At 40.2% G+C, this 27,525-nt stretch overlaps 1 protein-coding gene across 1 annotated transcript; it reads right to left on the bottom strand.

Annotated features, from left to right (window-relative positions):
- Window positions 1-27,460, bottom strand: LOC311444658 (ADP-ribosylation factor-like protein 8B). Its single transcript, XM_084535945.1, has 7 exons — window positions 27,110-27,460; window positions 22,731-22,811; window positions 8,501-8,574; window positions 7,587-7,680; window positions 5,438-5,505; window positions 3,425-3,495; window positions 1-409 (listed from the first exon to the last, which is right to left on the bottom strand). The coding sequence occupies exons 1-7, from the start codon at window positions 27,296-27,298 to the stop codon at window positions 360-362; spliced, it is 627 nt and encodes a 208-aa protein (XP_084392071.1). The 5' UTR covers window positions 27,299-27,460; the 3' UTR covers window positions 1-359.
- Window positions 27,461-27,525: the final 65 nt, after the last annotated feature.

Genomic DNA, 27,525 nt, shown 5'->3' with positions numbered 1-27,525 from the left:
TATGTTTCCACTGTGCAGTTTATTCAGTTTCAAATTAGAAAAAAATACTAAGTATTTGACAATTCACATGCATAAACTCAAACATTACAGCCCAAAAAAGTACTGATTTCTTTCAGTCTTGTATTAAGGCGTTCAGGAATTTCATCTAGGCAGACAAATATCTGGATTTAAAAAAAAAAAAAAAAAAAAAAAAAGAACCAAAATGGAGAGACAAGCTAAATTCAGTTTTATTTCTGTTAACAAATATGATCAAAGTGAGTCCTGGTAGTATGCAGTTGCATTCTTCATCTCTTCAGTTGTATGTAGCTGATAGGAGTCAGAGTGATTGGGAAAGAAGAGTTATCTTCAGCAAGTTTTCTTCAACAGTGTCTTGATTTGGAGTGCTGAATAAGCCATTGCAATGTTATGTCTGCCAGGACAGATAAAACAAAATGAAAAACTCAACAGCCTGTTTGCAGAGTGTAAAGGGACAACAGAGCACCAGCAGGTTAATAGAAATAAAAACAAACAAACAACATCCAGAAACCACAGATCTTCACTCACACCTAATTAAAAATTCAGCACTTAAGACTCCAGGGTTCTGTTTTCTGTTGCTTTTTGTTTGTTTCTAAGTTATGTGCATTTTACACTCCTGAAATATGATGACTGACATCAAGTTCTCTAAACCACAGATGAAGAACTATTGGAAAAGCAAAGATTTAAGATGACCATAAAATGTACTGTAAAATCCAGACTGGAATGAAATGCATTGTGAGAACAAAGGCAGAAATACACGACCAGAAGAAAAGAGAAGGGCAAGCATCTGACAAGACATTAAGAAGCCATTTAGGTAGATTGTAGGAGTCCAAGGTCTCTGAAAGACACGGAACAGTGGATCAGAATTTGATAGCTGAAATTGGTCCCCCTCCTGACACAACCTCATGCACTGGGCTGAAAACTGCAGCAGTTTACAACCTGATTCATGAGCAGATTAGATGCTTTTGCCTCAAGGCAGTAACATCTGTCAGGGAAGAAGGAAGAGTGTCAGGGGGCAGCAACAACTGTAGCCCTCAAATTTAAATTTGTTGTCGCATCTGTGCAAAGTTCAAGACATCACTCCAGGAATATCCTGGCAGACCAGCTTAGGCACGGAGATTGCAGACAACAGCATCCCACAGTATCCAAAGCTAGTAACTATATCCTTATCTTCCACAGTCTCTCAGGACCCAGAAGCTGGCAGCCTTACACCTACGCCCCTTGATGATACCCGTTAGTTAGGTTGCAGTTTGCACTGAAAAATGACTCTCTCGTTCAACTGCATTGACATCAATCAAAAATGCAGACAAAGAGGACAGCTCCCACTCTTCTCCTTAACAGCCTAGTAGTTTCATCACTTTAATAAGCTAAATATATTTTCATTACAGTTTTTTCATCATCGATATTTGCCAGTCCTTTGATCTCCCCAGGTTCTTGCTCTTGCTTTCAGTTTCTCCAGGTGTTCTTCAGAATATGGCACAGGAACGAACACGGTGCTCCCATAATGCTCACACAGTTCTAAACACACAACACACACTATCTAGACCCATTTGTTATTCCTTCGTGCACATATTCAGGAACCAGGTCAGCCTTTCTAAGCACAGTGTTACTCTGGAAGATACTTGACTGATTCTCAACCAGGACTTGAGTACTTTTCATGTCTACTCTCAATACTACCACAAGTAGGTGATCTACACTGCTCTATATCAGTGCTGCTTTTCATTATTTTCTAATTTGCAAATTCTAGCACACGTTTTACTGCATGCTTTTTTACTCCCGGACATTCATAGAGATGAGCTAGGATTAAAACCTACTTTCTCCAGGATCCTTCCAGAAATGATGCTGATTGTTACACTGTCTAATTACAATACCACTTTGACATCCTCCACTGCAGCCTTGCTGGTCTGATGAGGATCAAACACCACATTTAGAAAACCTGACAGCTAAGATGGTACTTATGTTGTTGGGGAATATATCTGAGTTTTGAACAAACCAGTTCTTACTTACAGAGCCATGCAATTTCTGAAGCCAACCAGCTTCCGGAGTCCTTCACCAGCAGTCTTCAAACTTCTTTCCATGTATTCTACTTTCTCCATTTCAGTGCTAGGTCAGGCCTGTGTCCACCTCAATCTGCCCCTCACTTATACAGATAGTCTGGCTATGCAGTCTTCCTCAGTCTTTATATCCCTAAGTCTATCAGTGCATTCCGTGTCCTTCCTTTACTCAGAAACAATGGCTGCATGCCAAGCTGCAGCAAAACTAGATCTGGTCCCCTTCAAACAAACTTACCCAAACCCTGTACACCATTTCCAAGAGAATATATGAGTGTCCTGCCTGACACCGCCAAACAAGTTTCTAACAAGCACACAGTTGAAATCTTCCCAACTCTCTGAAGCCCAGGTGTCATAGCAGTCTCCTCACTACCTCCACTACCTGTTTCTCCCTGCCTGTGATGAAAATTTTCCCTGCTCCTGGGAGAAACTGGCTTTCCTCCCATTTCCACTCCCACTGTCTCTCACTCAGCTGAGCCCTACGGAGCTGCATAACTCTACTGACAAGCCTGGTTTCCTCAAGAAGCAGCTATAAATATCTACCCAGGCTGCATCCCTCCCAACCAGCACCACCTGTCTTAGCAGTGTGCGAGGAAGAAGGGTGGCACAGAGGCAGCATGTCCCCAGCCACGTGCTGCTGCTGGCACCACTGCTTCACCCTGCTGGCAGCACTGGCTTGGCCCACCTTCCCTCCTGCTCACCTCAAGGGCTCTGAGGAGCTCAGCTTTCTCAATGGGGTACCCAGGGAAGGGAAGGGGAGAGCATGAGAGAGGAAAGAGACAGGGAAATGGAGGGAAAAAAAAAAAAAAAAGAAAGAGAGAGATGGGCAAAAAGAAAAGGCTAAATGGGAGACAACTTCATGAGGCATTGTTTACAAGTCCTCACAGATTTTGGATATATTCAGGGTGTCTCCAGTAGGACAAAAGCACTAGTGACATGCATGTAAGACCTGATTACAAAGTAAAATCACGAATAGGAACGCTTATCAAAATTTATTAAACGTCACCTAATAACTGGAAGGCCTTCATACCCAGTTACTATTTTTTTTGCAAAAGTAACATGTTTTTTTGTGAAGGATTCGGGTAGTCTCATTTTTAGACACACTTTTCCAAGGCCCCTGCCAAACTAATTTTATAACTTCTTGTGGAACTGAAGTCACTCTAGAAGTGATTTTTAAATTATACATAATTCTGTATTAAAAGCAATTCTATTGAAGGAATACTATTTGAAGCAAAATCTTTCAAAGTAATTTGAGATTTTCAGTTATATGATGGAGCTAGATATTCAAATCTCATTAATGTTTTAAAACATCTGATCCAAAGTATACACTGATGATCCCATAAGAAAAGGAAGCTTACCGATGTTATCCTTCTCTTTACAGGAAATAGAATAGCAACAGATTTCTCTGTCTTGAATAGCTGAAAGGTTTCTACAGAGCAACAACAAAAAAAAACATTACATGGTGTTATAACTTCACAAAAACTGACAGAAGAAATTGCCATTAAATTACATATTTCCTGCTTTTTATTCAGTGAGTTAAATTCTATCCTCAGATACTCATTTTTAAAATACGCTATGACATGAAAAAGGCTTTTTAAATTAAAGATTTTAAGGTTATAAAGTCATTTCAAACATTCGAATTTCTCACTAAGTCAATATAATAGTGAATAACAAAAAAGCAGAAATCCATAAGCTGACAATAAAATTCTGTACTGGCAACTGAATAACAGGACTTTGTCTTAGCATTCACCTTTTACTCTCTTAAATTAGAATTCAGTGTTTTTAGATCTATTAAATCTTGCAGTCAAACAACAGTATTCAGCATTAATATTCAACAAGCTTATTATATCATACACAAAGATACCAGATACAATTCCTACTTGAAAGGATACTTCTACAGTTAGGAAGACGCGGCTTCTTAATTTACTTGTTTCGTTGCAAGAATTTCCTTATTCCGCCTCAGCATTTTTGAACACTTTGCTATTTTTCATTTGTTTATCCTCACACAAGTCATAGAAACATGCAAGAAACAGATGATGCTCCTAGAACAGATGGGAAGTAGAAGCACTGAGAAGGGAAGTCAAGCTTTGCAGAAAAGACTTGGGAGACCTGATGGACACCAAGTTGGACAAGAGCCAGCAGTGCGCCCTTGCCACAAAGAAGGCCAATGGTATCATACGCTGTATTAGGAGTGTTGCCAGCAGGTCAGGGAAGGTGATCCCTTTCCTCTACTCAGCCCTGGTGAGGCCAAACCTGGAGTACTGTGTCCAGTTCCAGGCTCCCCGGTACAAGAGAGACACAGACATATAGGAGAAGGTCCAACAAATGGCCATGAAGATGATTTAGGGACTGGAGCATCTCTCCTGTGAGGAAAGGCTGAGAGAGCATTGGCCATTCACCCTGAAGACAAGGCTCAAGGGGGTATCTTACCAATGTGTACAAATATCTGAAGGGAAGCTATAAATAATATGAAGTGGTGCCTAGTGACAGTACAAGTCAATGGGCACAAACTGAAGCACAAGAGGTTCTGTGTGAACATCAGGAAACACGGTTTTGCTGTAAGAGTAACTGAGCACTGGAGCAGGTTGCCCAGAGAGGCTGCATAGTCTCCCTCCTTGGAGATAACTCAAAAGCCATCTGGACGTGATCCTGGATAACAGGCACTAGGTGGCCCTGCTTGCTTAAGCAGAGGGCTTGGATCAGATGATTTCCAGAGGTCCCTTCCAACCTTTATGTGATTCTGTGATTCCTAAACCTCAGTTTAGTTGCTTGGCCTTTGGACCATCCTTCTACACTACAAGCTTCACTTCACTTCCTACTGATTAAAATGATGTGATCTGAGATACAGAAACCTGTTCTGCAAAGTTATTGCTATACCACCCATTTTTACAAAATTGTGTATTTCATTTAAAATTACCCTTATAATGCAACAGTTTAAGTTAGTTTCAGTTATACATAAATATATGCTTTTGGATACATGCCAAAAATATCCAAATTGCTTAGATTTACAGACAATAGTTTAAAAGGTTCTGTTGTAACGCCATTCAAGCACTAAACTGCCACTACAAAGTACTCAGAGAAGTGTAAGTGAGCCTATTACTATCTACCAGTTTTATCTTCAGTGATGGGAAAACAGGATTATCTGGAACAACTTTACACAACCGAAATAATAATCAAGAGAAGTTCAAATCTCCTGCAGTCAGTTATCAGCCTAGATTGCTACTTCAACTTCCAGCAGAACTCAAAGTGGAGCATCTGAGAATGTAAAATAGAATCTGTTATAGACAGCTATTGCCATAGACTACCAATGACTTTCTCTTACATACCGCATTTCGCAGCATTTCAGCTTTCTACACAGCCCAGATACTTACAATTTCTCAATTAACTGCTTTTCATCCAGTGCACCTGGGAGGTCTCTTTTATTTCCAAGGACTAACACCTGAAAGAAATAATTCATATTTATGTTAATCCAGGGGCAGTAGAAGTTTATTTTTGTCTTTAGCCACCTGCTGGCATTATTTTGGATCTCACAAACAAGTATTCAGAATGCAGTAACTGACATATTCAAAACGACCAATGTTTGTGTGAGCAGCCTGGTAATGCCCCTTCCAGTCAGGGTCTGGTGCTGGGTACACACCCTTTGAAAACTGAACCTGTCTAATTGTCTCTGAGTATATCAGTATCAGAAGTTCCCTATGTGCATCCCATTAGCATGAAACTAAACTTGTAAGGGAGCATGCACCAGTGCACTCAAGCCACCAATGGTAATTCAATCCACAGGGCCAGGCTGTTGTTCATCAGAAGTAAGGCCCCAGGAGAACAAGCTGGGTCTTCAAGACCACGATTCTCTCCACAGTTCTGCTTCCCTGCTTAATGTAGGTGAACCAAGGCACCCAAACTACAACCCACACAAACAGCAGCTAAATGACTGATTCCTTTCCCTCCCCACTTTGAGCAACCATGGTTAAAAAATCAGAGGGCAGCCATTAAGAATTAAGTCTGAGAAATGCAGTAAATCTACTCAAGAGTTGCTGGGACATAAATTTCCTATACAATACACAATACTTAAGACCTCAAGTATAAATTAAGGTCAGATGAATGGTTTGATCACATTCTAAGATAAAGTAAGCAACAAAGGCTTTTCTAATCATGGTTGCATTATTGTTTTCCAGATGCGTTCCAACTCCAAGTCAAAGTCAGGATTGTTCCATTATTTTCCATGCAATTGGAACACAAAAAAACTCATTACTTGCACTCTCAGATTAAAAAAGGTACCTTAAAATCTATAGCGCCAAAGTCTAAATAAAATAAATTGAAGGAAGTTCAAACTAGCTACTACCTATCAAATAAAAATAAGTAAAAATTCATTACTGCACCTTGAAAATTACTGTGATGGTCAGGCTGGGCAAATGAAATATGGTATAATACCATATAAAAGCAAAGAAGCTTAATTAAATACTTCTGAAGATATTAGAGACCTACCCTGTCAAGGAAGGGGCAGTGAGAAGTAAATCAGAATGTGCAGATAGTAAAATAGAAAGACAATGTCACTGCCCATGACTGGTCTGACAGTACATTTCCATAGGATTTGTTCAATATGTAATTAACATATAAAAATGCAATAATAATAGCAAAACTTATAATAAGGATGGAGAATCAGTGATTGCATTTGCCTCATTTTATTTTCACAGTGATTTGATGGGGACTCTGTTGACTTTCTGTCTACTCATCTGCAGCTGACTTCAAGCATTTTCACTGGCTGAGTATCCAAATACTTGCTCACATAAATGGGCCAAACATGATCCATAAAGTCATCCATAACTTCTCCCTGATTTTTATGTAGCATTACTTGTTCTTATGATCAAAGATAAAAACTCATTTGGTGATGCCAGCATCAAAGATCAACACTTATCAGATTGACTCATACCAGGTCTCAAATGGCAGATTACATTTAACTTAACATTAGTCCCCAACTTTGTAATTCCTGACTAGAATTTCAGCAGGACATACTATTCTTTGACACCTTGAGAACCAAAGTATTTTTGTATGATTTTAAATTTGAAAAAGCTACAAAGAAAAAGAAGTCAAGAGAAAAAGTCAAGTTCCTCCACAACCTCTGGAAGCAGAGGTGCCTACTTACTATTAGCATCTGCTAACCTTCAGTAAGACAAATCTCAGAAGTCTTAAGATACTGCCACAAACATATCTAGGTCAGTGGTTTATACCCAGCCAACAAGGGGACTGGCTGGAAATAATTATTATCTGATAATGCCACATGTGAAAATGAATTTGTTCCAAATCTGTTCTGACCTTTAGACTAGAAAATGTACAAACACACTGCAGCACTGATAAGATGCTGAGTCGTGTGAAAAATGTTACTTTTTTTTAAGATAGTTTGGTGCATTAAAGCTGCATTACACTTACACTAGTATTTTCAAGAGTCCAAGAGAATCCATTCACGAGGATTTAAGACTACACAGTCTACATTCAGGTAAGAACCAGCAAAATCAAAATACTTACTGGAATTCCATGCAATTGTGGCTTATCTATCAAACTGTGTAGCTCATTCTTTGAAGCTTCTACTTTTTCTAAGTCTGCTGCATCCACCATGTAACTGCAATAGGAAAATAGTTATGATATTGTCCACTACATAAAGTTGCATTAAAACTTCTGAAATGTGACAAATGTGTTCACATTGACAACAGCATTGAACCTCTCCTAAACTGTATAAACCTTACATTTACTAACACAGGAAGACACAGAATTAAATATGGGCTGTGGGGAAAAATGGCCTGGAAAATGCAATTGCTGATATAACTGGAATGTGGGACGTAAAAAAAACATTCCTTATATTGTGCTGGTTCCTCTTACTGAATGGTTTGACAGATCTAAGCATCCTATTAAAGACTCTTCTAGAAGCAACTGTTTCTAGTGGAAGGATTTTTTGCAGTAGGAAAATCCAACGTCATCAAGATATTGAAGAGTAATAGGCAAATGGATGGAAAGAATGGACACTATTAAATATAATTGTATCTATATATAGTGCTAGGAAACAACAAGAATATTGCAAGCATAGGAAACAATTTTCTGCCAGCTGCATAATGTAATACCTTACATCCAGATGCCAGTGAAGTCAAAACAAGACATTTTAATATGGTAAGTTAAGTACCTCACTGTTACAATCCAAGTAGTTTTTTCTTGAATTCTGCTTTCTGCTGCTACAGCAATCAGGTTCTGAAAAGAACACTGCTGCATATCTTATGCTTACTCTTTGTTTTTGTATTATCACCAAGTTCAGCTAAGCATTTGGCCATAAAAGAAAAGTAGCATCATTAAGAAAGGGGTAAGTGAGATGGAAAAGAGGAAAAGCATATCTATATTAATAATATGTATTTTAAGTTATGTTTTATATAGGCATACACAAGAAAACTTACACAACTGCATTGACTCCTCTGCAATAGCGTTCCCACATGCTTCGAAACCTTGGTTGCCCTCCAATGTCCCATACCTGGAAAAGGTAAACACACACCAACCCCAAACTTTAACTACACAGCTCTAACAGCAGACAACTTAACAAAAGAACTCTTATAGCAGCATGCAGGTTGTATTTATACTGCCTACATTTAGGCAGTTCTTAAAGTAACTGTCCTCAGAGACTGGTCTTCTCAGCCCATTTTGGTCAACAGGCAAGTCAGTCCTGTGACCGCAACAGCTCCAAATGCTCACTTGGACACCTCTACCCTTTCCCTCTAACTGCAAGAGAAATGTAACTCATATAGGCAAGTGAATTCTGCAAATGCACAGTCTAAAACCCACAGAGAATAGCTTATTTGAATGCAAACAGTTATGGAGTAGCATTTTTTATGGGGCTAGGGAGACCAGAGACAAGAATACATCAAGCCTTCTGTGTAACAAAGGATACTGATAAAACACTTGGTCAGAGAGTAGAATGAATCCATGTAAAGGTCTATATATGCTAGGGAACTCCACTACCTCCACAGCTTTCCCATTTGTTTATTACATGTGCTTTAAAATACATGGTTTTGCTGATTAGAACCAAAAAGGAAACAGTAGTATAAGGTAGGGCTGAAGTGATTCATCCCTAAGGAAGGGAAGCTTAAATTCTTCTTGGGATTTTATAAACTCCAATTCTGCAAATGCATACACATGCTATTAGTGCTGGACAATCCCACTGAATTCCTTATCATCAAAGGGCTACCCCATCATTTTTCTGTAAAGGAAGAACTTATTCTGCTGTGCTTGCAAAAAAAAAAAAAAAAAATCAGTATTTTTGGTGGATGAGAATAAACAGCTTCAGAACTATTTCCAAGATCCAAAAAAAAAAAACAGGAAAAGGATCTAAATCACACAGACAAGGGCTGTATGATGATGCAGCTGTTGCAGCTACATCCAAAGACAGTTGTGTACAAGTGACACACTCTTTAAAACATTGATGGCTACCAAAAAATAAAAGGATTGGATTTGTTTCTATGTCAAGGGCAAAAATTCCTTATTTAATCCTATTTAACTATCAGAGCAGTATACTCAATACACCTAAACTAGGAGGCATATCCATTACAGCACAAACTGAATTTGGAAGTAGCATGCACAGAAGCAAAAAATTACGCCTTCTCAGTTTTCTTAAGAGTTGTTTTCATATTTATATTTCCTGAATACCAACATATTAAAGCTGCTGTTGGGTGTAAAGACTTGCACAAAACAGACTTAATATACCCTTGGGATAAGGACTTTTTCAACTAACATGGGCTGTATTTTTTTATTCCACAGTCCATAAATCATACATAAATATGTATGCATTTCTCCATCATTTTCAGCACCTTAGGTTCATATTTTGGAAAGAAATATTCCCCAAATCACCATTAAAATAATTCCATGATCGATATCTTACCATTTCTCCTAGCATAAAATTAGTATACTACTTAAATGTAGATTGCCTTTGATCCCCTTTATAAGATTAAGAATTTTACACATTAAAGAGAGTTGAGTGAAATTCTGAACATGAACTGGGTATCAATTATTATCTTCACTGACATTTGAGGTGCTGTTTCAGAAGTCTTAATAAAATACACCTTTTATTTTAAAGCATGAAAAAGACGACTACACAGTTCAATATTATAGTTAGATGACAAATCTCACACCAACACTAATTATTCCAATAACTCATCAGGACCTTGAAACTATCAGTAGCCATCTGGTGCACATCTGTGTGTCTGGAGAAGGAAACCGTATTATTTTCTTTGTAGATCAGAGAGGAAAGAAGGGGGAAAGAGGACAGGGCAGGCCAGTAGTAGGATGAGATTTTTGAAGGCTGATAGCCATTATTCCTGGTAGCCAGAAAAATCTACAAGATGATGTGGCCTGGACTAATCACAAAATAAGCTCTAGATAGCAAAATCCTGGGTTTGTCCTTGTTTGATAATATATTGCATCTATACTGTATTAAATTGCACTTTCTCATTAGGAGAAAGAGTCACCTTGAAGCAATGGGAAGATAAGTCATTTCCAGTCAGTTTCCCTAATAAGGCTTACAGCTATTCATTAAAGTACAACACGAAGGACACATGAGAGATTAGGTGTTTCTAATAGCACTTTGGAATCCATTTTATATCAATATATTAAGTTATAATTATGTTAAGTAAGGAAAGAAAATAAACTGATAAAAAATCCCTCTCCTCCTTGCTTATGAAATTAAAATAGTCCAAGTACTAACTTCCTAATAGTCTTTACTATACTGAATAGCCACTAACAGTGTTAGCTACTTTATTCCAAACACAAATCTCTGCCTCAAACCATTTTCATTGTAAATGACCAAATAGAGAATTGTATAACAATAAGGGGCACCCAAGAAGGAAAGGGGAGATGTGTTAGCATCACAGATGTTTTCATGCATGAGCCCTGCGTGTTTTGTACATCACTTATTTTGTACCCCAGCATTTAATACACACGTAAAATATTCTGTGTGTGAACTTGGAGAGGTGGGAGACTAGATCTTAACAGAATATCAAGTAAGCTGTAAAAAAAAAAGTTAATTTTGTCTACATGATTTTTAAGAGACCGGATTTCAAATTGCTCCTGTGGCTTTTGTTGGGCCCTCAGGAATCTAATTTTCACAATATTTAATAGGTAGCTTTATCCTTAGACCAGCTGATGTTAAGAATCAGACAATACCTACAGAATGACCGAACAAAGCAGAGAAAGAGTTTATTTGATATCCAGTGCTATTGCCTCAGAGAAGATCAAAATCTCAAGGAGTTGCTGTTTAGGCTAAATCTCAGAGGCACACACACCTTAGTCCTACCGCATTTTATAAATCGCTATTTTATCTGTTTCTGTCTACTCCTGTGGAATAGTAATTCTTACCATGCTTGCAGATCTGTGCTCCCATACCGTAATGCAATGTTTTATTTTGTAAACGAGATTAATCCCTGCACGTTGGAATCATCATTTACCATAGTGCTTATGCTTACCTGTTCAGTCAAATTCTTCTCAAACAAGAATCTCTCTGGGTATGTCTCGTTCAGCTTCCATACTTCATATGGCTATAAGGCTCCCTCCTAAGACTGCAGCCACCAGCTATGTTTAAGGAACAAACCTTTTCCTTTTGCAGAGGTGTATCATGCCAGCTGAGCAAAAATGCAGTTGTGGCATACGTTCAAAGGTTTGCAAAAGCTTTCAGGGACAGCAAGCCTCATTAACACTCTAGTTGTGCTTCTTTTAATTAGCTTTTATTGTGGGAGGGTTTGACAGTTAATGAGAAAGTTGTAGGAAGGGAGAAGTAGTATTTTCTAGATGACAGTTTTTCAGGGCTTTTGTTTTTCAGACATGTTGGATGGGATTTATCTTCTGATAGAGATGTGTACCATGACACATTTGTGTTTGTATGTCGATGCATGGGCTCAGTACCCAAGATCTCACTCTGGTCTGACAGCTGTTCAGCTGACCCAAAGCAATGTCTTCTTTAGGATGACAGCACTATGCCCTGGGGTTGTCGGTACCGACTAGAGCTCCTCTCACTATTAAAGGAGCTTAACCCTCAGGCAGGCAGAAAGCTGTTTACATTCAAGCATCTTAATTTGCAAGCTGAAACTGACTCTACAAGCACCTGAATGCAGAAATGTATCTTTCTAGTTGGACGTACTCAGACAGCATCAGCCAAAAAACCTAACCCGAACAAATAGGTTACAGGATTCTAAACACAGAAAAATATTTGGGCAGAATAAGGTAGCACCAGCAACACCTGACAACATGTTGTACACAGACACATCCATGTATATTGACACGTGACTTAAGAGCTCACACATACACAGCAAGCACACAGCATTCAAAGACAACGCAATGTGAAAGGACAAGGAGCAACCGGAAAGCACTGGATTTATTTCCTGCAACTTCAGCCACCTAAAATGTAGGCATCTAACCCAAGTTAATAGCATCTTCCTGGGATTACAGAGGGAGCCCTGAGGGCACCTAAAGCAGAAAATGATGGCATCTGTCTTACCTATCTCCCCTGTCAGTTGAGCCATTCTTGCAAAGCACCCACTGCTTTCCTCTGAGTTTAAACAACTGGCTCAGGCTGGCTTCCACCTTATTACCTGGCTAGGGCTAAGGGAGACAAACCCTGAATAGTCACCTCCTCTACACTGTATTCTTCCTCCAGTAACGTTAACCTTTCTCATCTAATAAGTGGGAAGAATACAAAGAGTTACACAAACAACCTTAAACTTTTAAATAAAAAAGCCATGTGGCTACATTTTCTGCAAGCAATACTTCCCCAAACACTGTATTCCTTGAAATCAGTCTTGCTCTGTCAAAGAACCCTGTTGACACCCCTGACTGGTGATAAAGCCCCCCCCAGAAAAAAGCCCTGAAGATCTGAAACATTTTTACAATTAATATTTTATTTTAGTCACGTTGGGCAGAAAAAAAATACTATGTGAACATTTCACACAGTTTATAATTATTTAAATTAATCATAATACTTTCACTGAAGAACTGGAAACAAACTTATATTTGCAACACAAAATGGCTGAGCAACTTCAACTCCTGAAAAGGATTATAAGCAAGACACAAAAGCAAAGTCTGTTCCCAGCAACCATTTTCTGATTCTAGTACTGCTTACATCTGCGCTGTGTCTGAGGGCAGGATAGCACCAGGGAGCCCAGATTTAGAGATAAGATCCTTAACCAGGATGTAACATACCCCTAAATCCAAGGAGCCAATCCCTCCTAGCCTCAATATTGTGTCTTCTCTCAAGAAGAAAGCCCCGAAGTTGGGTGATCATGTGCAATCCTTTGCATACACTTTTCACATGATCATGTATCCAGACATCAAAATCCAAGAGATTCTGGTGAAGGTTGGCACATAGCAGTTGTAAGCTGTAAGGAGAACTTGCATTTGGAAGACTGACAGCAAGGAGACCAGAGGCAAGGACATTGCTAGCTCAGAAGGGCTGATCAATAGCTCCTGTAGTGATTAGTAATTTTGCTTGTCCTTGAAGAACATGTAACCATGAAAGCAAAATGAGTATTTGCTCAACAGCAGAAGCTAGTGGGATGCACAACAGTCTGTATGCTGGGAAAACATACTCCAATATTGTTAGACAGACAACCAAAGGACATTCTCCCATGTCAGATTTAACCCCCAGAGCAGCTGCCTGGCACTCTCCTCACGTGTCCCCTCTTGCCCTCTACTTCTCAGGTCTGAGCAATCCTGACAGATTCTTGGCATTTATCAATGAGACAAAGCTGCTGAGGAGAGAGCTAATCAGAGGCAACATTTATGGTCCCCTGGTGTCCCAGCAGGATGTTCGAATAGGACATACGTTTAAATAAGTTGCAGATAACTTCAAGCTGGGAAGGGATACGAAGAGAAGATCAGAATCCTAAATTATCTGGACCGATTAGAGGGACTGTCTGAAATAAAAGTGCTGAAATTTAACAAGCACAAGTTCAAAATGCCATATTCGGACAGAGGGAACCAAATGCACTGATACAAAATAGATAACCAGGGGGAGACAGAGGAAGAAAAGCTCTTGAGCAGTTCACTTAGTATGAACTGTCTTCAGTGCTGCAGATCTTAAACCAGCATGTTGTAGCAGAAGCAATTTATGTACAACTTTGGGAATATTTACTGCCCTATCCTCAGAGCCAGTGAGGCTCCTGTACTGGTTTTAACCACCAGTCTATAGAAAATATGTCAAATTTAAAAAATCAAGACCAGCTTGGTGGCCCCCCACACATACTGGTGCCTGGGGCTGTTCCTCTCCAGGTACAGACTTGGTGTTTCCCCTTGTTGAACCACATGAAGTTCCTGTCTGTTGAGATCTCTCTGAATGACGAACCCACCACCTGGTGAATCTACCACTCTGCTCAGTTTGGCAGCATCTGCAAACTCTGTCCCATCATCCAGATCCCTAATGAAGACATTAAACAGACTCCAGGATACATCACCAGCAACTGGACTTCCTGATGGGGTGACTTAGCAGGTAAGATATTTTTTATTGTTGCTGAATAGTAGGATGAAGCATTAAAAAGCAAGAAGAGTATGTTTCTCTGTGGATGTTTGGAAACATGGAAACAGTGCTGTTTAGAGGAGGAAGGAATGCAGCAATGAAAGAAGCTGGAGAGGAACACACAGAGCTGGGATTCTCCTCCTCCTTCTCAGTTGTATTCAAGCAAACAGCAAGAAGCGAGAAGCTTGGCTTTGCCCTCCAGCTCATTTGCCTGCACTTGCCCAGGCTGCAGCTCCCATGGAAGGACGCTGGCCTCTAGTGGTGACAGCTGGAGTGGCTGCAGCCCAACCTCTGCAGCTCCAGTTCTCTCCAGCCTGCAAATAGTCAGTGGGGTTGCAGAAATTGGCTGGTGGCGGGATTTTAAGACGGTAAGCTTAAAACAAAGTGAAACAGCAAGGAAAAGAAGTTGCTCTTTTGCCTGTGTGTACACATTTCTTGTGTTGCTTTACCTCTTTTTCATATCTGAGATTATTCTAAGACAACCACTATGAGAATCAAAGGTTTATGAGTTGGAGCTTCACAATCCTCTAAAGCAACAACTAATGATGCACACCTTCCGAGGCTCTCAAAATTTGGTATGTCAAAAGAAATGTTTTAGCTACTCTCTAGCTTATTGAACAATAAATCTCACAAAACCAGAAGTACAACTGATACTGAGCTAATCCAGAAATAGAGCAATCCCACAAAATCAAATTACTTAGCAAATGACAAAACTTCTTTGGAATTAAACCCGCAAATTACTTCTGTCATGGAAATTTTGTTAGGAAAAAAAAAAAAAAAAAAGTGATAGCTATTAATTTCATTATGAACTTCATCAAAATACTTTTAAGAGATCCCTAAATTGCAGTACATCAGGTATTTTGATGCTGGAAATCATCCTGTAATTTAATACCTCAATCGCAGCCACAAAATCTATAAAGCCTCTTGCTTGGATTCCAAATGGTGTGGTAAAATCTTTTCTCTTTTCCTCACCTGCTTTTTGGTAATTGTAGGTGACAGGTTTTATGAAATACACTGATACACTGAATTTATGAAATTGATAAGCTGAAGTTTGATAATACACGGTTACAGCTAACAGCTTTACAATTCCGATCACGCTCAACCACACAAGCCACATTAAAGACCAAATGAAACTGGCACTCTTCTACTCTTTAGACCTGCTTAAATCAGTGTTTTTCTTTCAGCATGGTTCAGATAAATACTATTATACACAGGTATGTCAGTGGCCATACTTTTACACTCTAGGATTACAGAATTACTAAATATGAGAATAAATCCGCTGACTTCTGGAAAAGACTGCCAAAATACTAAGAAAGTAGACTGCAGGGTCCTTAGTTTTTGCTGTCTTCTGGAATTGTATGGAATCTAGAGATAGAACTGTACCCAGGAAACCAGACGATGATGTTGCGCTAGCATAGTATTTCCTTCTTAGTGGCCTGACTGAAAATATGGCAAAAAACAGATGAAGGATTAGTATCACCTACTTGTTGGCTTTGTAGCTTTCTTTCCCTCAAGTGATCAATCTTAGCCTTCTAGAATAGCATTTTTTCCCTCAATGACTTTTTGACCCAGATAGCTCCTCAGCCTCATTCTTATATTAAGTTTAATTTATTCTGTCACACAGTGTCCCCTTAGACCTTCGAAAAAGGTTAGATGCAGGACCTTTCTGCTTAATATGAAAATTGCTCCTGACATGCTTGAAGGACTTTACAGGTTTAGTAAAATAATGCTTTATCCAAGAATTCTAATAGCAGCTGATAGCTGGCTATCATACTATTTCTATGCTTGAGAAAAATAACCTGCTTTGTTGTGAAAGGTTAAATAAAATTCCACTCAAATTCCTCGCTAACTATGCTGCAAATAGTTCATTGAAGGATGAGCAAGAGGCATCCCTCTCAGCATTCTCCAATCAGCTTATCATCAAACAATGTCATCTCTTCTCACAGTAAAGTAATTTTGGAAACTTTATCTAGCAAATAGATGGTAAGATTTTAACAGTTTATTTAAATGCGGGGATATTGACTTTTAAATATTTCTTGACAGGCTTTCAAGGAAATAAGCATCTATGTATCAGCCATATTCCCCCCAAATGCTTATTTTCACTATACACTGCTGTAGCAGAGAGACCACTAGAATTTGTTGGGATACGTTATTTTCCATGCATATTGGTTTCCAAACTTAGTGCTGTTTTCAAATCTAGTAAACTTACTAATAATGTTAGTATTATCCGCTTATTCTTACCAAATAGACTGTAAAACTTTTCATATAACATGGTTTTTGAGAACAAAGTGCAGAACAAGGCATTTTTACACAGAAACCCACACACCTCGTCCCTGCATGAAGCTGACGTTGATATCATCTTTGTAAACAGTTCCACTACAAACTTTCCTTGCCTATTTGAACCATCCTAATTCAAAACACACTTTTTATTTTGAGGACTCTGTTTACTTGTAAAATACTTTTGTTTGTCTAGTTGAATGAACCATCAACCGCTTTCTCCTTTTCTTCCATGTCTGACAATTCGGTAGCAGTACCAGTACAGCACTCCAACTGTCCTGTTTTCTATACATAAATATTAAATCATGGCTTATTGTTTCTAGTCAAAAGACATAAAACAGGAGAACTGAAAGGCAATTCACACTCTTATAGATTATTTATCCTATCCATAATCTCTTATGATTATTTATCGTGGAATGAGGTAACTTTTTTATTGACTGTGGCATCCACAGACTTCTTTCATCAGTCTTGTGGCAAGGCAGATGCAATGAGAATTATATAAACTGGATATTTAGGAATAAATAAAATAGAGAGTATCCTCTCCCGGATAAATTGGGCAGCACAGCCAATCTGGCAAATTAACAGATGGTTGCAGGACTGTTGCCACAGACAGGGGTTTGGCTACTTAGACTTATTAGACTTATTCACTCCTAATAAGTGAAAAGACAGTTTGACTACTTGAACAGATGCAAACAGCTTTGGCTTGTGAGCCTGCTGCTTCGTAACACAGTACTAATCAGAATTATGTCACTGGTTTAGTTCTCCTACACATCTACCACTGACTTTTAAGAAGCCAAGAATGCATGGGATGGCCTTAGGATTCATATACACCTGCAAGGCAGTACCGTTGATGTTCTAAATGCACTATCTTGAGTTACTATCCCAGCTAGTGCACATGTTCATTTTTGCATAATATGTAGAATCTTTGAGGAGAAAATCTATACCATTACTGCATCAATCCAACTGCTCTGGTACTGGTGGCTATTGACTTCATAAATTCTCTTTCATAACTAATATGAAAAATGAATTAATCATGAGGATTAGAAAAGCTTAAAACTATTCACAGTTTGTAAATCCTAACAACATAGCATTAAACTTTTATTTAAAAAAATATTGCCACATTTTTCCAAACCCACAGTCAGCCTATGTGTGCATACTGAGCACATAATTCTGGTAGCCCCAGAGCCACATGCTGCGTTAGCTGTACTTAAAAGTTTGTAGCTATCAGGGTAGAAGGATGAAAAGCTTAATTTTAACTTAAGGAAAACACATTTTTTCTTAGAAGTGGAAGGACTGCTTTCTTCCTGTCCACATTCAAAGCTGTAAATATGCAATCTTGCAACTAAGTCGATCTGTCTAAGCTGCCCTCAAAATGCATGTGCCTGTACCCTGCTTTCCTACATTGGGGTGGCACCACCAATCATTCAATTGTTTGGGGAACCACATTACTTCAGTAATTTGACCACGTATAAACTAGTATGGTTGTTTTTTCTTTTCTTTTCTTTTCTTTTAAAGAGGCTGCATCCAGCTAGATCAATTGGCTGTTCTGTTTACTGCTTTCCCATGTAATAATTAGTGTGGTAGGAAAGGGGTGCTAGGGTACATGGCCAGGCTTAAAGTGGAATGTAAAGCCTCTTGTCATGATCTACTTAAATTGACTGTAAAATCTGACCTTTAGTCTCCACCATCCTCACCTGATTCCCTCTTAGGTTTCCCAGAAGGGAAATCTCATTTGTCCCCCGTGTGAGGAACATCATTGGGAGGTTTAGAAGTGCTACCACAGGCAGAAAAGCAGGTGTGATAAAAGGTTATTTTGTGACTTTTTGGAAAAAGGGGTTGATTTCACCTCACTCTACATTAAGAATTCTGTTTGGAAAGCAGAATTTGGAGCCAATTTTTAAAATATGCAGTTCTGATTTTGATTTAAAAGACATTCTCTTGTAGAGAAGATAAACAGGAATGTGCCACACTACTGTTATGTTCAGGTATGTTCCTTCTAGAGCAGAATTCAACACTTGCTCAGCAGTAGAGATGGCTGTTAAGACATTTAACAGAAGAATTCAAGACTAGAATTTTATTCTTTTTTTCATTCACTGACATCCACTCCTAGACATTTGCTGTTTCCTCTTGAATTGGTATGAGAAGGTACTTTGAGGAATTAGATGTTCATGGTTTGGCCTTTGTATATGCAATGGGATGAGGCACAAAGAAGCACACCAGTGGAAGAGGAGATCATGTTTGATGAGAAAACAATGACTGTAAAGACAGTGGAAAAACAGTATAGTCATTGGTCACAGCCAACACGAGTTCACAAAGAGAAAGCCATGTTTAACAAACATAATTTCCTTTTATGATAAGGTCACATACCTAGTTGACCAAGGGAAGCCATCTGACATAATCTTTCTGGAATTTAGCAAAGCTTTCCATACCGTTTCTCACAGTATCCTTCTAAACAAAATGTCCAGCACACAACTAGATAAATACATAATGTGATGGGTGAACAAGTGGCTGACATGTTGGGCTTAAAGGGTATTAAAAAATGGGGTTACATCAGGCTAGTGGCCAGTCATTGGTGGGGTTCCACAGGGCTCCATTTTAGGGCCAGTTCTCTTTAATGCTTTCATAAATTACCTGGATGCAGGACTAGAATGCATACTAATTAATTTTGCAGATTATAGTAAATTAGAAGGAACTGCTGACTCCCTCTAACGTAGGGAGGCCTTGCAAACTATTGACAAATTAAGAGATCTTAATAGGGAGATCTTGACAAATTAAGAGTGCTGGGCAGCCACCAACAATATGAAGTTGCACGTGGGACGACTCCACCCTGACTATACATACAGACAGGGGGGATAAGTGGCTGGAAAGCAGCCCCACAGAAAGGGACCTGCGGTTCTGGTTGACACTAAGTGGAATATTGGTCAACAGTGTGTCCTGGCAAGCCAAAAGGGCCACCCATATCCTGGGGTGCATCAAGCACAACATTGCTAGCTGGTTGAGGGAAATGACTGTCCCACTCTGCTTTGCGCTGGTGCAGCCTCACCTCAAGTACTGCATGCAGTTCTGGGTGTCAAAATATAAACAGGCCACTAGACAGTGTCCAAAGGAATGCTTCAAAGATAGTGATGGGTTTAGAGGGGACAACATATGAGGAGCGGCTGAGGTCCCTGGGTTTGCTCAGCCCAGAGCAGAGCAGGCTGAGGGGAGGCCTCATGGCGGCCTGCAGCTCCCTCACGAGGGGAGTGGAGGGGCAGGCGCTGAGCTCTGCTCTCTGGGGACAGCGACAGGACCCGAGGGAACAGCATGGAGCTGGGACAGGGGAGGGTCAGGCTGGGGGTTAGGGAAAGGTTCTGCACCCAGAGGTGGTCGGGCACTGGAACAGGCACCCCAGGGCAGTGGTCACAGCACCAAGCCTGCCAGAGCTCAAGAAGCGTTTGGAGAAAAAACATATGGTTTAATTTTTGAGTGATCCTGTGTGGAGCCAGGAGTTGGGCTCGACAATTCTTATGGGTCCCTTCCAACTCAGAACATTCTATGACTCTATGAAACTCCATAGCAAGGAAAAAGAGGAAACAGCTGTCCATCAGTCAGTATACCTTCTTACTGCAATAAAGTAGATGTTCCCGTAAATTGAGATTCCCCCTTACCAGCCTTCCCTTACTTGTAGTGTAAGCACTACTACAAGCAGAGATGGCCACAGATATGAACCACAAGAGATGACGGACAGCTTGGATGATCTTGTGTATACTGTGAACATAGGTGAAAAAGGGCCAAGACCAGAAGTTAAACTTCTTCATGGATGAAATTCTGTATATGTTTTTTCACTAGTTTCAAACACAGCATTCATAAGAATTAAAACAAAAAGCACAATGAAATAACATCTTCCATTTACAACTTACAGGAGAAACCAAAATGAAAAATCTTTTGAAGGTTTTCTCTCAAAATTTCAGAAGTTTCCTTCTTTCAATTCCTGCTGTGTATGCTTTTTGTGCTACAATATATTTTAGTAAAAATATGGTAAAGGAATAATCAACAGTATTTATTTTAAAACATTAAATTGGACATCATCTCTGCCATCACACATAAATTGGTTGTACAAAGTTACAGAAAAGGATTCCCTACGGAAAAAAAATTCTCCACTGAAGTTTTTGTGTTCTGTGATGACACGGTTTTTACTTCAATGAGTTTGGCTGCTCTGCATTGACTTTGCAGTGCTCATCACGAGTTTTTTTTTTAACTCACAAACACACCATCTATACTGAAGAAAAAAAAAAGTTTAGGTTTCTTTCAATCGTTTATCTTGCAGGAAATGCTTGAATTAAAATTGCTTCTGTGATTCTACTTCGTCTTCTTGCTTACCTGTTTTATGATAGAAGTAAGATCAGATTCTCTGCCAAAGGAGACTCTGATCACATACTTACCGTAATGATCATCCACAAAGTCGCAAAACTGAGCTTACAAGGCAATAATGATTCTCCTTCGATTTACTTTCATTCCATTTTATATTTTACTCCACGTTACCTTTAAGCTTTTCCAGTCTTTACTGTAGACCCAGTTTTAACATACTTACTATTATTTATTTTTGGTATTCTGCCAAAATTTCCTGGGAAATTAAAATCAGACCAAATCATTGGTAACGTTAAGAGTTCTTAATTCAGCCAAACCTGATGTGAATTTCAAGAGGTTATATGGGAAAGAGGCTTGGAGTGCTGAGAGGAAATATTAGGTGACATTAGACTTTCCATTTCAACAGATTTCAGAAGATGGGCTTATTAGGCACTTATACATGTGGTTGTAGAGACACCTAGTAATTATTCTACAATCTTATATCATAGAATTAGATACTCAGTTAAAATGTTCATCTGAAAGCCTTACAGTCATGAGGTTTTGAAAAAGCATACCAAGATACTAAGACCAGTAACAGAAAGTCACAGTATCTATATCCCTACAGTAATTTTAGATTTTGGATGATTATTTTCCTTCAGCTTGAACATATCCCAAGCAACAGAAATCATTTATCCCTTGTACCACCCTTTACCTGCTTATTGTTTAAAGTGAGTGGGTAGCCAGTTAACAACTGCTTATTTTCACATTATGGGTGTTTTCATAAAATCCTTGCTAGGTAGAGTCATACCAATCCAGAGGGAAAAGGACATATTTAGAACTAAGCAAGAAAGGAAAGAGAATGAAGGAAAAGAATGGAAAAGTCGAGGCAAAGAAAAAAATCCTACATTCTCTTCACCTAATTTTAGATGAAAGTTATGAATTTGATCTAAACTAATCAACCAGGCTTCCTTCATAATCAAGCAACAAGAGAGGGTGTTAATGCTAGTGATTTCTCTCTAGTTTGACACTTATGGCATGAATCACAACCAAACTGGTGGCATCTATACCTCTCTATAGGCCTAAGAGATGGTGCCCTGACAACTGACTCAGATTAGATGTTCTGTTTCTGGATAGCTAACACGATGTGAACTCAACTATACTCTCCGATTAAATGCATAGCTTAGGAGGAAAGTTGCTTCACATTACACTTAAGAGTTGTGGAAAGGGGGAGAGATTACAGAAGGAAGAGGCACCTCCAGGAGACAACTTGGCTCCCTCACTATCTCCAAATTTCATGACTCTTCTAACCCATCGGAGTGCCATTTTCTGCCTGGCATGGATATCATGAAATCAGATAGGTCAATGCAACACAGAAATATATGGTTATATGCTTTAAAAATATTTTTGAACTAGGAAAACAGGTAAATGGTCCTCTATCACCTTAAAAGAAAATTTCTAAACCTTTTCATTGCAAATTGTAATCACTCTCTTATAATTATCCATTCTGTATTAATGCAAACATGCACACCTACCTTTATGGTAACGTTTCCTTTTGTTATTTTCCTCATATTGAATCCTACTGTAGGAATCATATCTTCTGTGAACTGCCCTGACTAGAATACAAAAAAAATGGTTACATACATTATAAAACAATCCACACACAGCAGATACATCTCTCATTTGCAATCTAAAATTTTAATTTTACAACACTGTAAAACACCACATTAATTTTCTACAAGAACATCGGCCAGCACTTCAATTAATGCATTGTCACGCCAAGGAAAACCGTTCATTTCAGTCCCTTTAAATGATCTTTTATTCTCCTCAGTGACAGGGATCATCCCAGAAACCACGAGACTTCAGATAATTCCTCATTTGATCTTTGAGCAAACCAGAAAGCAGCATTGTCAAAATATGATGAAACTGACTATACTTGGGTCATTCCCTATAGTTTCTCACCACTATTACCAACAATTTAACATGAGATAAAACAAATGGTGAAGGAGTACTCACGTGGAGAAAACTCCATGCAGTCCCTTTCCTTCTGAGTAGGTGACAGCAGAAAAGACCCACTGTGGAAACTAAACGAATGCCACTGAGATGGAAAAATTCAAAGTACTAACTCGGCACACCATCAAACTTAACAAAGTGTTGAATGCCTGTCTCTACCTCCTTAGTTAAGAGAAGTATTTCTACGAGACAGGCATTTGTCAATACGACAATGGGAACATTACAAAATCTACCCAACTACAGAAGGTAGCTTTTGAGGAAAAAGGCGAAACTCATTTCTAAGAAGATAATTCATTATTCATTCTTCCTGTTCAAAATGCATCATTAGTGAAGTGTTGTGCCTCACCAGGAATGGTACATTAAGATATGAAGCAGGTTACTTAACAGTTCTTTCTATGCAGAGGTCCAGGCACTCTCTGCAACGCACGCAGTAGTCCTGGATTTCCAGTCACCCAGAAAGGAAGAGTGTGGTATCTGTATCTTCTATCTGCCCCATATGCCCCTCATCAAGCCACGTGACCTGCTTGATTTTTTTTTTTTTCATTTGTTTGTTTCTCCCCAAAGAAAATATGAGTATATGGACCTCACTCCAGCAGGGCCCTCCCATTCCAGAAGCAGATGATCAGAGCTTCAAGTGCACAACAGCAGCAACATGCCTCCAGTCGCACACCACCACCAGCTATCCCTAGTGCTGTTGCTGGCCTCTGTATTGTCCTGGTTTCAGTTAGGACATAAATGCATTCTGCAACTCTCTTCTTCACTGTTTGTGGCGGCGTGAGAATACAGTTTGTACCACAACTCTGTTTGTGTTTACAAACTAAGATTTTTTTTTAAATTTGAGACTTAAAAAGCTGTATAACCTTTGACAGCTATTTGCTCCTCTTGCATGATTTTGGGGCTTGGAATTAGATCCTTTGGGCAAGAAACAAGATCCATCAATTTCTTGTTCACTTTCACCTAGGGAAACCTCACTGCTAAATTCTGTACTATACATCTTCCCCATCTTTTGTTTCTGGAAGACTCTTTTTTCTTCTCTTTCCTTGGTTCAGTGACTTGTCAACAGCAGCAGCAAGGAAAACAGGGAAGACAAATGTACCTGCAGTTTCCTACTGATGCACACACCCAGCAGTGTCAGAAGTTTTTAATTGGATAGCATAAGACAAAGCCAATCAGTAACAATCTGCTGTAGCGGGTACTGGCCTGATTTGCTAGTACGCTGGGAATGTAGTATTGTTATTCAGGCACAGGAAAGCTTGGAAAACCAGACAGCCAGCTCAGGAGGCTATCATTTAGGCAAACTCATAGAAAGTCAGCATCCCATTTTGTTAGCGAATTATACACCATGAGTAATATGCTAAACTAGAAGACAAAAATCAAAACAAAAAGCAAGCATAATCCCCCAATAGTTTGGGGGATAGAATGAAACATATTAATGGCTCCTTTAATGGTCTTTATTATCCTAAAAATTTTCAGTTATGGTTAAACAGAACAAGCGACAAAGTGTTATGTTTACAATACTTTATTTTCTCCACAAAATGTAGAAAATTTGTACGCTGAATTTTTTGCTCATATTAGTCCACAAACTCAAACTCCAATTACTGCATTTTGTTTCAAGTGCTGTAAGCACCATAAAGTAAAAAGCAACTTCAATTTTGCTTGCTAAGGAAGTTTTACATGACAAATGGCCTATTTTTGTCAATATACAAGATGTGCAAACAATTTTATTGTTATACCTCATGTAAAAAAGAGATTACATCCTGACAAAAATGAAAATAACCAGTGCTACGAAGTTTGTAATGTCCTTTTTAAATGTTGATGAATAGTGAACTGACAATGAATACCGTCATTACTCCTTACTGTATCAAAAACAATGGGACAGATTCTACTTCATCACATGGTGCATATCCATAGTAAAATGCAGTGAAGTTATCCAAGATTTCCACTGGTAATGGAGGACTAAATACGGCTCAAACAGGGAGGAGACTGTCTCAAATCATGTTTATTCAGTGTTTGCATGAGAGGATCACTGAATACTATTCTAAAGTGAGAAAAATAATTATTTCCTATCATTTGTTTATACAACCCATTGCAGTTTGCATTTTAAGAATCCAGTTTTGTAATGGCTATTTTCATCTTGTCTCACACTAGCCACATAAATGCAAATGCGCACAGAGTTCCCTGTCTATTTTCCATCCTCTTATCAACTGGAATCAAGAGTACACTACTACCCATTGCCTCATGCAAAATTGTGTACTCCCAGATTCTCCAACTAGCCTTCTTTGGCAATTATCAGTGCACGTGATCTCCAAATCGAAAGATCCAAAAGCTACAAAAACAGTCATCTGTTTCACTCCTTGAGTCAGAAAACAGGGATGCCTTGCAGAATACTCTTAAGAGCGATGTATGCTGACAAAACCAGGCCTGCAGCAACAGGAGTGCTATCGAATTCACGTTAGCATGAGAGAGGCATGACATCATTGCACAGGTGGTGTAGCACAAATGAGTGTGCAAACATTAAATCTAACACTGCACACTACTGTTAGAGCACTAAGGTCTCTGGACTGCTGTGTTCTCCTCTGCTCCCTTTATGAAATCAATCCACGAGGAAATATCATTTATTAAGCCTTTTCTGCCTTCCCCAGCAAAGCCCGCTGTTGGGACATGAATGCTCCCTGTGGACTAGAGCATGGAGACCTACATGAGTGCCTAAAAATTAGCGACAAGTTTCAGAAAATTTTCTGTTTATTGATTGATATCCCTTAAAGCATATCTTCATTGCTAGCTGCACTCTCCCTACCCCATTCCTTTTTATCATTCTCTGCCTAAACTTCTTCATTCACAGTAATTCACAGTGTCCTTTCTTTCCTTTAATCCACAATCACATCTGAAAAGAAACAAATACCCTTTGCGAGTGTATTTGAAATTACATTGAGACAATACATTGTCTCAGTTTCCGTCACTGCAGGCCCTACCCCTCCCAGTCTGCTTCTGATTCTTGACCTAAGAGCTATTCAGGATGAGGACTGATGAGCATGTGGGAGCTCCTAAATCATAGCAGGTGAAGCTGCCATACACCTAACAGCAGTGGATCATCTCAGAGAAAAGGGTATCACTGATGAGCTTCCCAATTACTGCTAATCACAGTTAATGTATATTTGTCTGTGTTGGAAAGGAAAGCTTTGGGTGGAAAGGAAAGCTTTGGGATGTACCCAAATGCAGATGGGTGGGCAGCACAGCAAACAGGTAGGAGGAGGCTATTTCAGTGTGGTGACAAAATGGAAAGCACCACAGGAGACGTCAGTGCCAGAAACGAACAAGACAGCAAGGCCATTGTCACCAGAGGAGGGGAATGGCAGAATCGGACCTGAATGCTGGAAGGAGCTATCGAGGGATTGCGGGAGACGATATTTGATGCAGCTGATGGATGGGGAGAATTCAGTGAAAGGGAAGTTAAGGCCTTGGAGGAAGCACAATGTATCGCTAATTATTTGGCGATACACCGACACGAACTTTCAACGACGGGCAACAGGCCTTGGCCGGGGCTCTGTTTGCGATGGCGGCACTTTGCAGTCACGACACGGCAGGCATCTGCCTTCTGTCCCTTGCAGGATTTCACACATATGAAACCGGGGCAAAACCCTGCAGGCTACCAAAGGCCCACGGGGCTCCTGCCGGCCCCCACCCACAACCCCGGCTCCTGGGCACCCCACGCCATGAGGGGCGGCTCGGGCAAAGCCCCCCAACTTGTTGCGGGGGGCAAGAAGCTGTGGCCGAGCCCCGGGCACGCCGCCAGACCCCGTTCCCCTCCTCCGCCCCGCAGCCACCCCCGGCCCCGGGGCGCTGCCGCCTTCCAGCCGCCCCCCAACCCACCCCCAGCCCCCGCCGGGCCGCGGCCGCGTACCGCCAGCACGGTGAGCAGCGTGGTCTTGCCCGAGTACTGCAGCCCCACCAGGGTGAGCTCCATCTCCTCCTTCCAGAACAGCGAGCGCAGCCACTCCAGCAGCCGCGCCACCAGCGCCAGCATCCCGGCCAGCGCCCCCGACCTGCGGCAGGCGCCCAGCCCCAGCGGCACCGCCTCGCTGCTGGGCATGGGGGCGGCGGGCTCGGGACGGCGAGGAAAGGGGACCGGGGAGGCAAGCCGGAGCCTTCCCCGTGATGGCGGCGCCGCCGCCGCCCTTCTCCCGCGGCCACTTGCTGCAGCCAGGGGAGGGGTTTGGCCCGGCCAGGGGCGGGGGAGCCCCGCGAGGGACCCGGCGGGGAGGAGGCGGCGGCCGGGTGGGGTGGCGGGGACCGCCCGCAGCGGGGCGGCTCCGCCGT

Source organism: Aythya ferina, assembly GCF_964211825.1.
Source record: "Aythya ferina genome assembly, chromosome: 1".
Taxonomy (NCBI): domain Eukaryota; kingdom Metazoa; phylum Chordata; class Aves; order Anseriformes; family Anatidae; genus Aythya; species Aythya ferina.
This window is presented reverse-complemented; position numbering and strand designations above follow the sequence as displayed.

Excerpts from the sequence above, each read along its gene's own strand:
- LOC311444658 (XM_084535945.1), bottom strand. The coding sequence starts at position 27,298 with ATGCCCAGCAGCGAGGCGGTGCCGCTGGGGCTGGGCGCCTGCCGCAGG. Across the intron at positions 3,496-5,437 it reads AAGCAGTTAATTGAGAAATT|AAACCTTTCAGCTATTCAAG; the intron begins GTAAGTATCTGG and ends GTTGCTCTGTAG. Across the intron at positions 410-3,424 it reads TAAAGAGAAGGATAACATCG|ACATAACATTGCAATGGCTT; the intron begins GTAAGCTTCCTT and ends CTGTCCTGGCAG.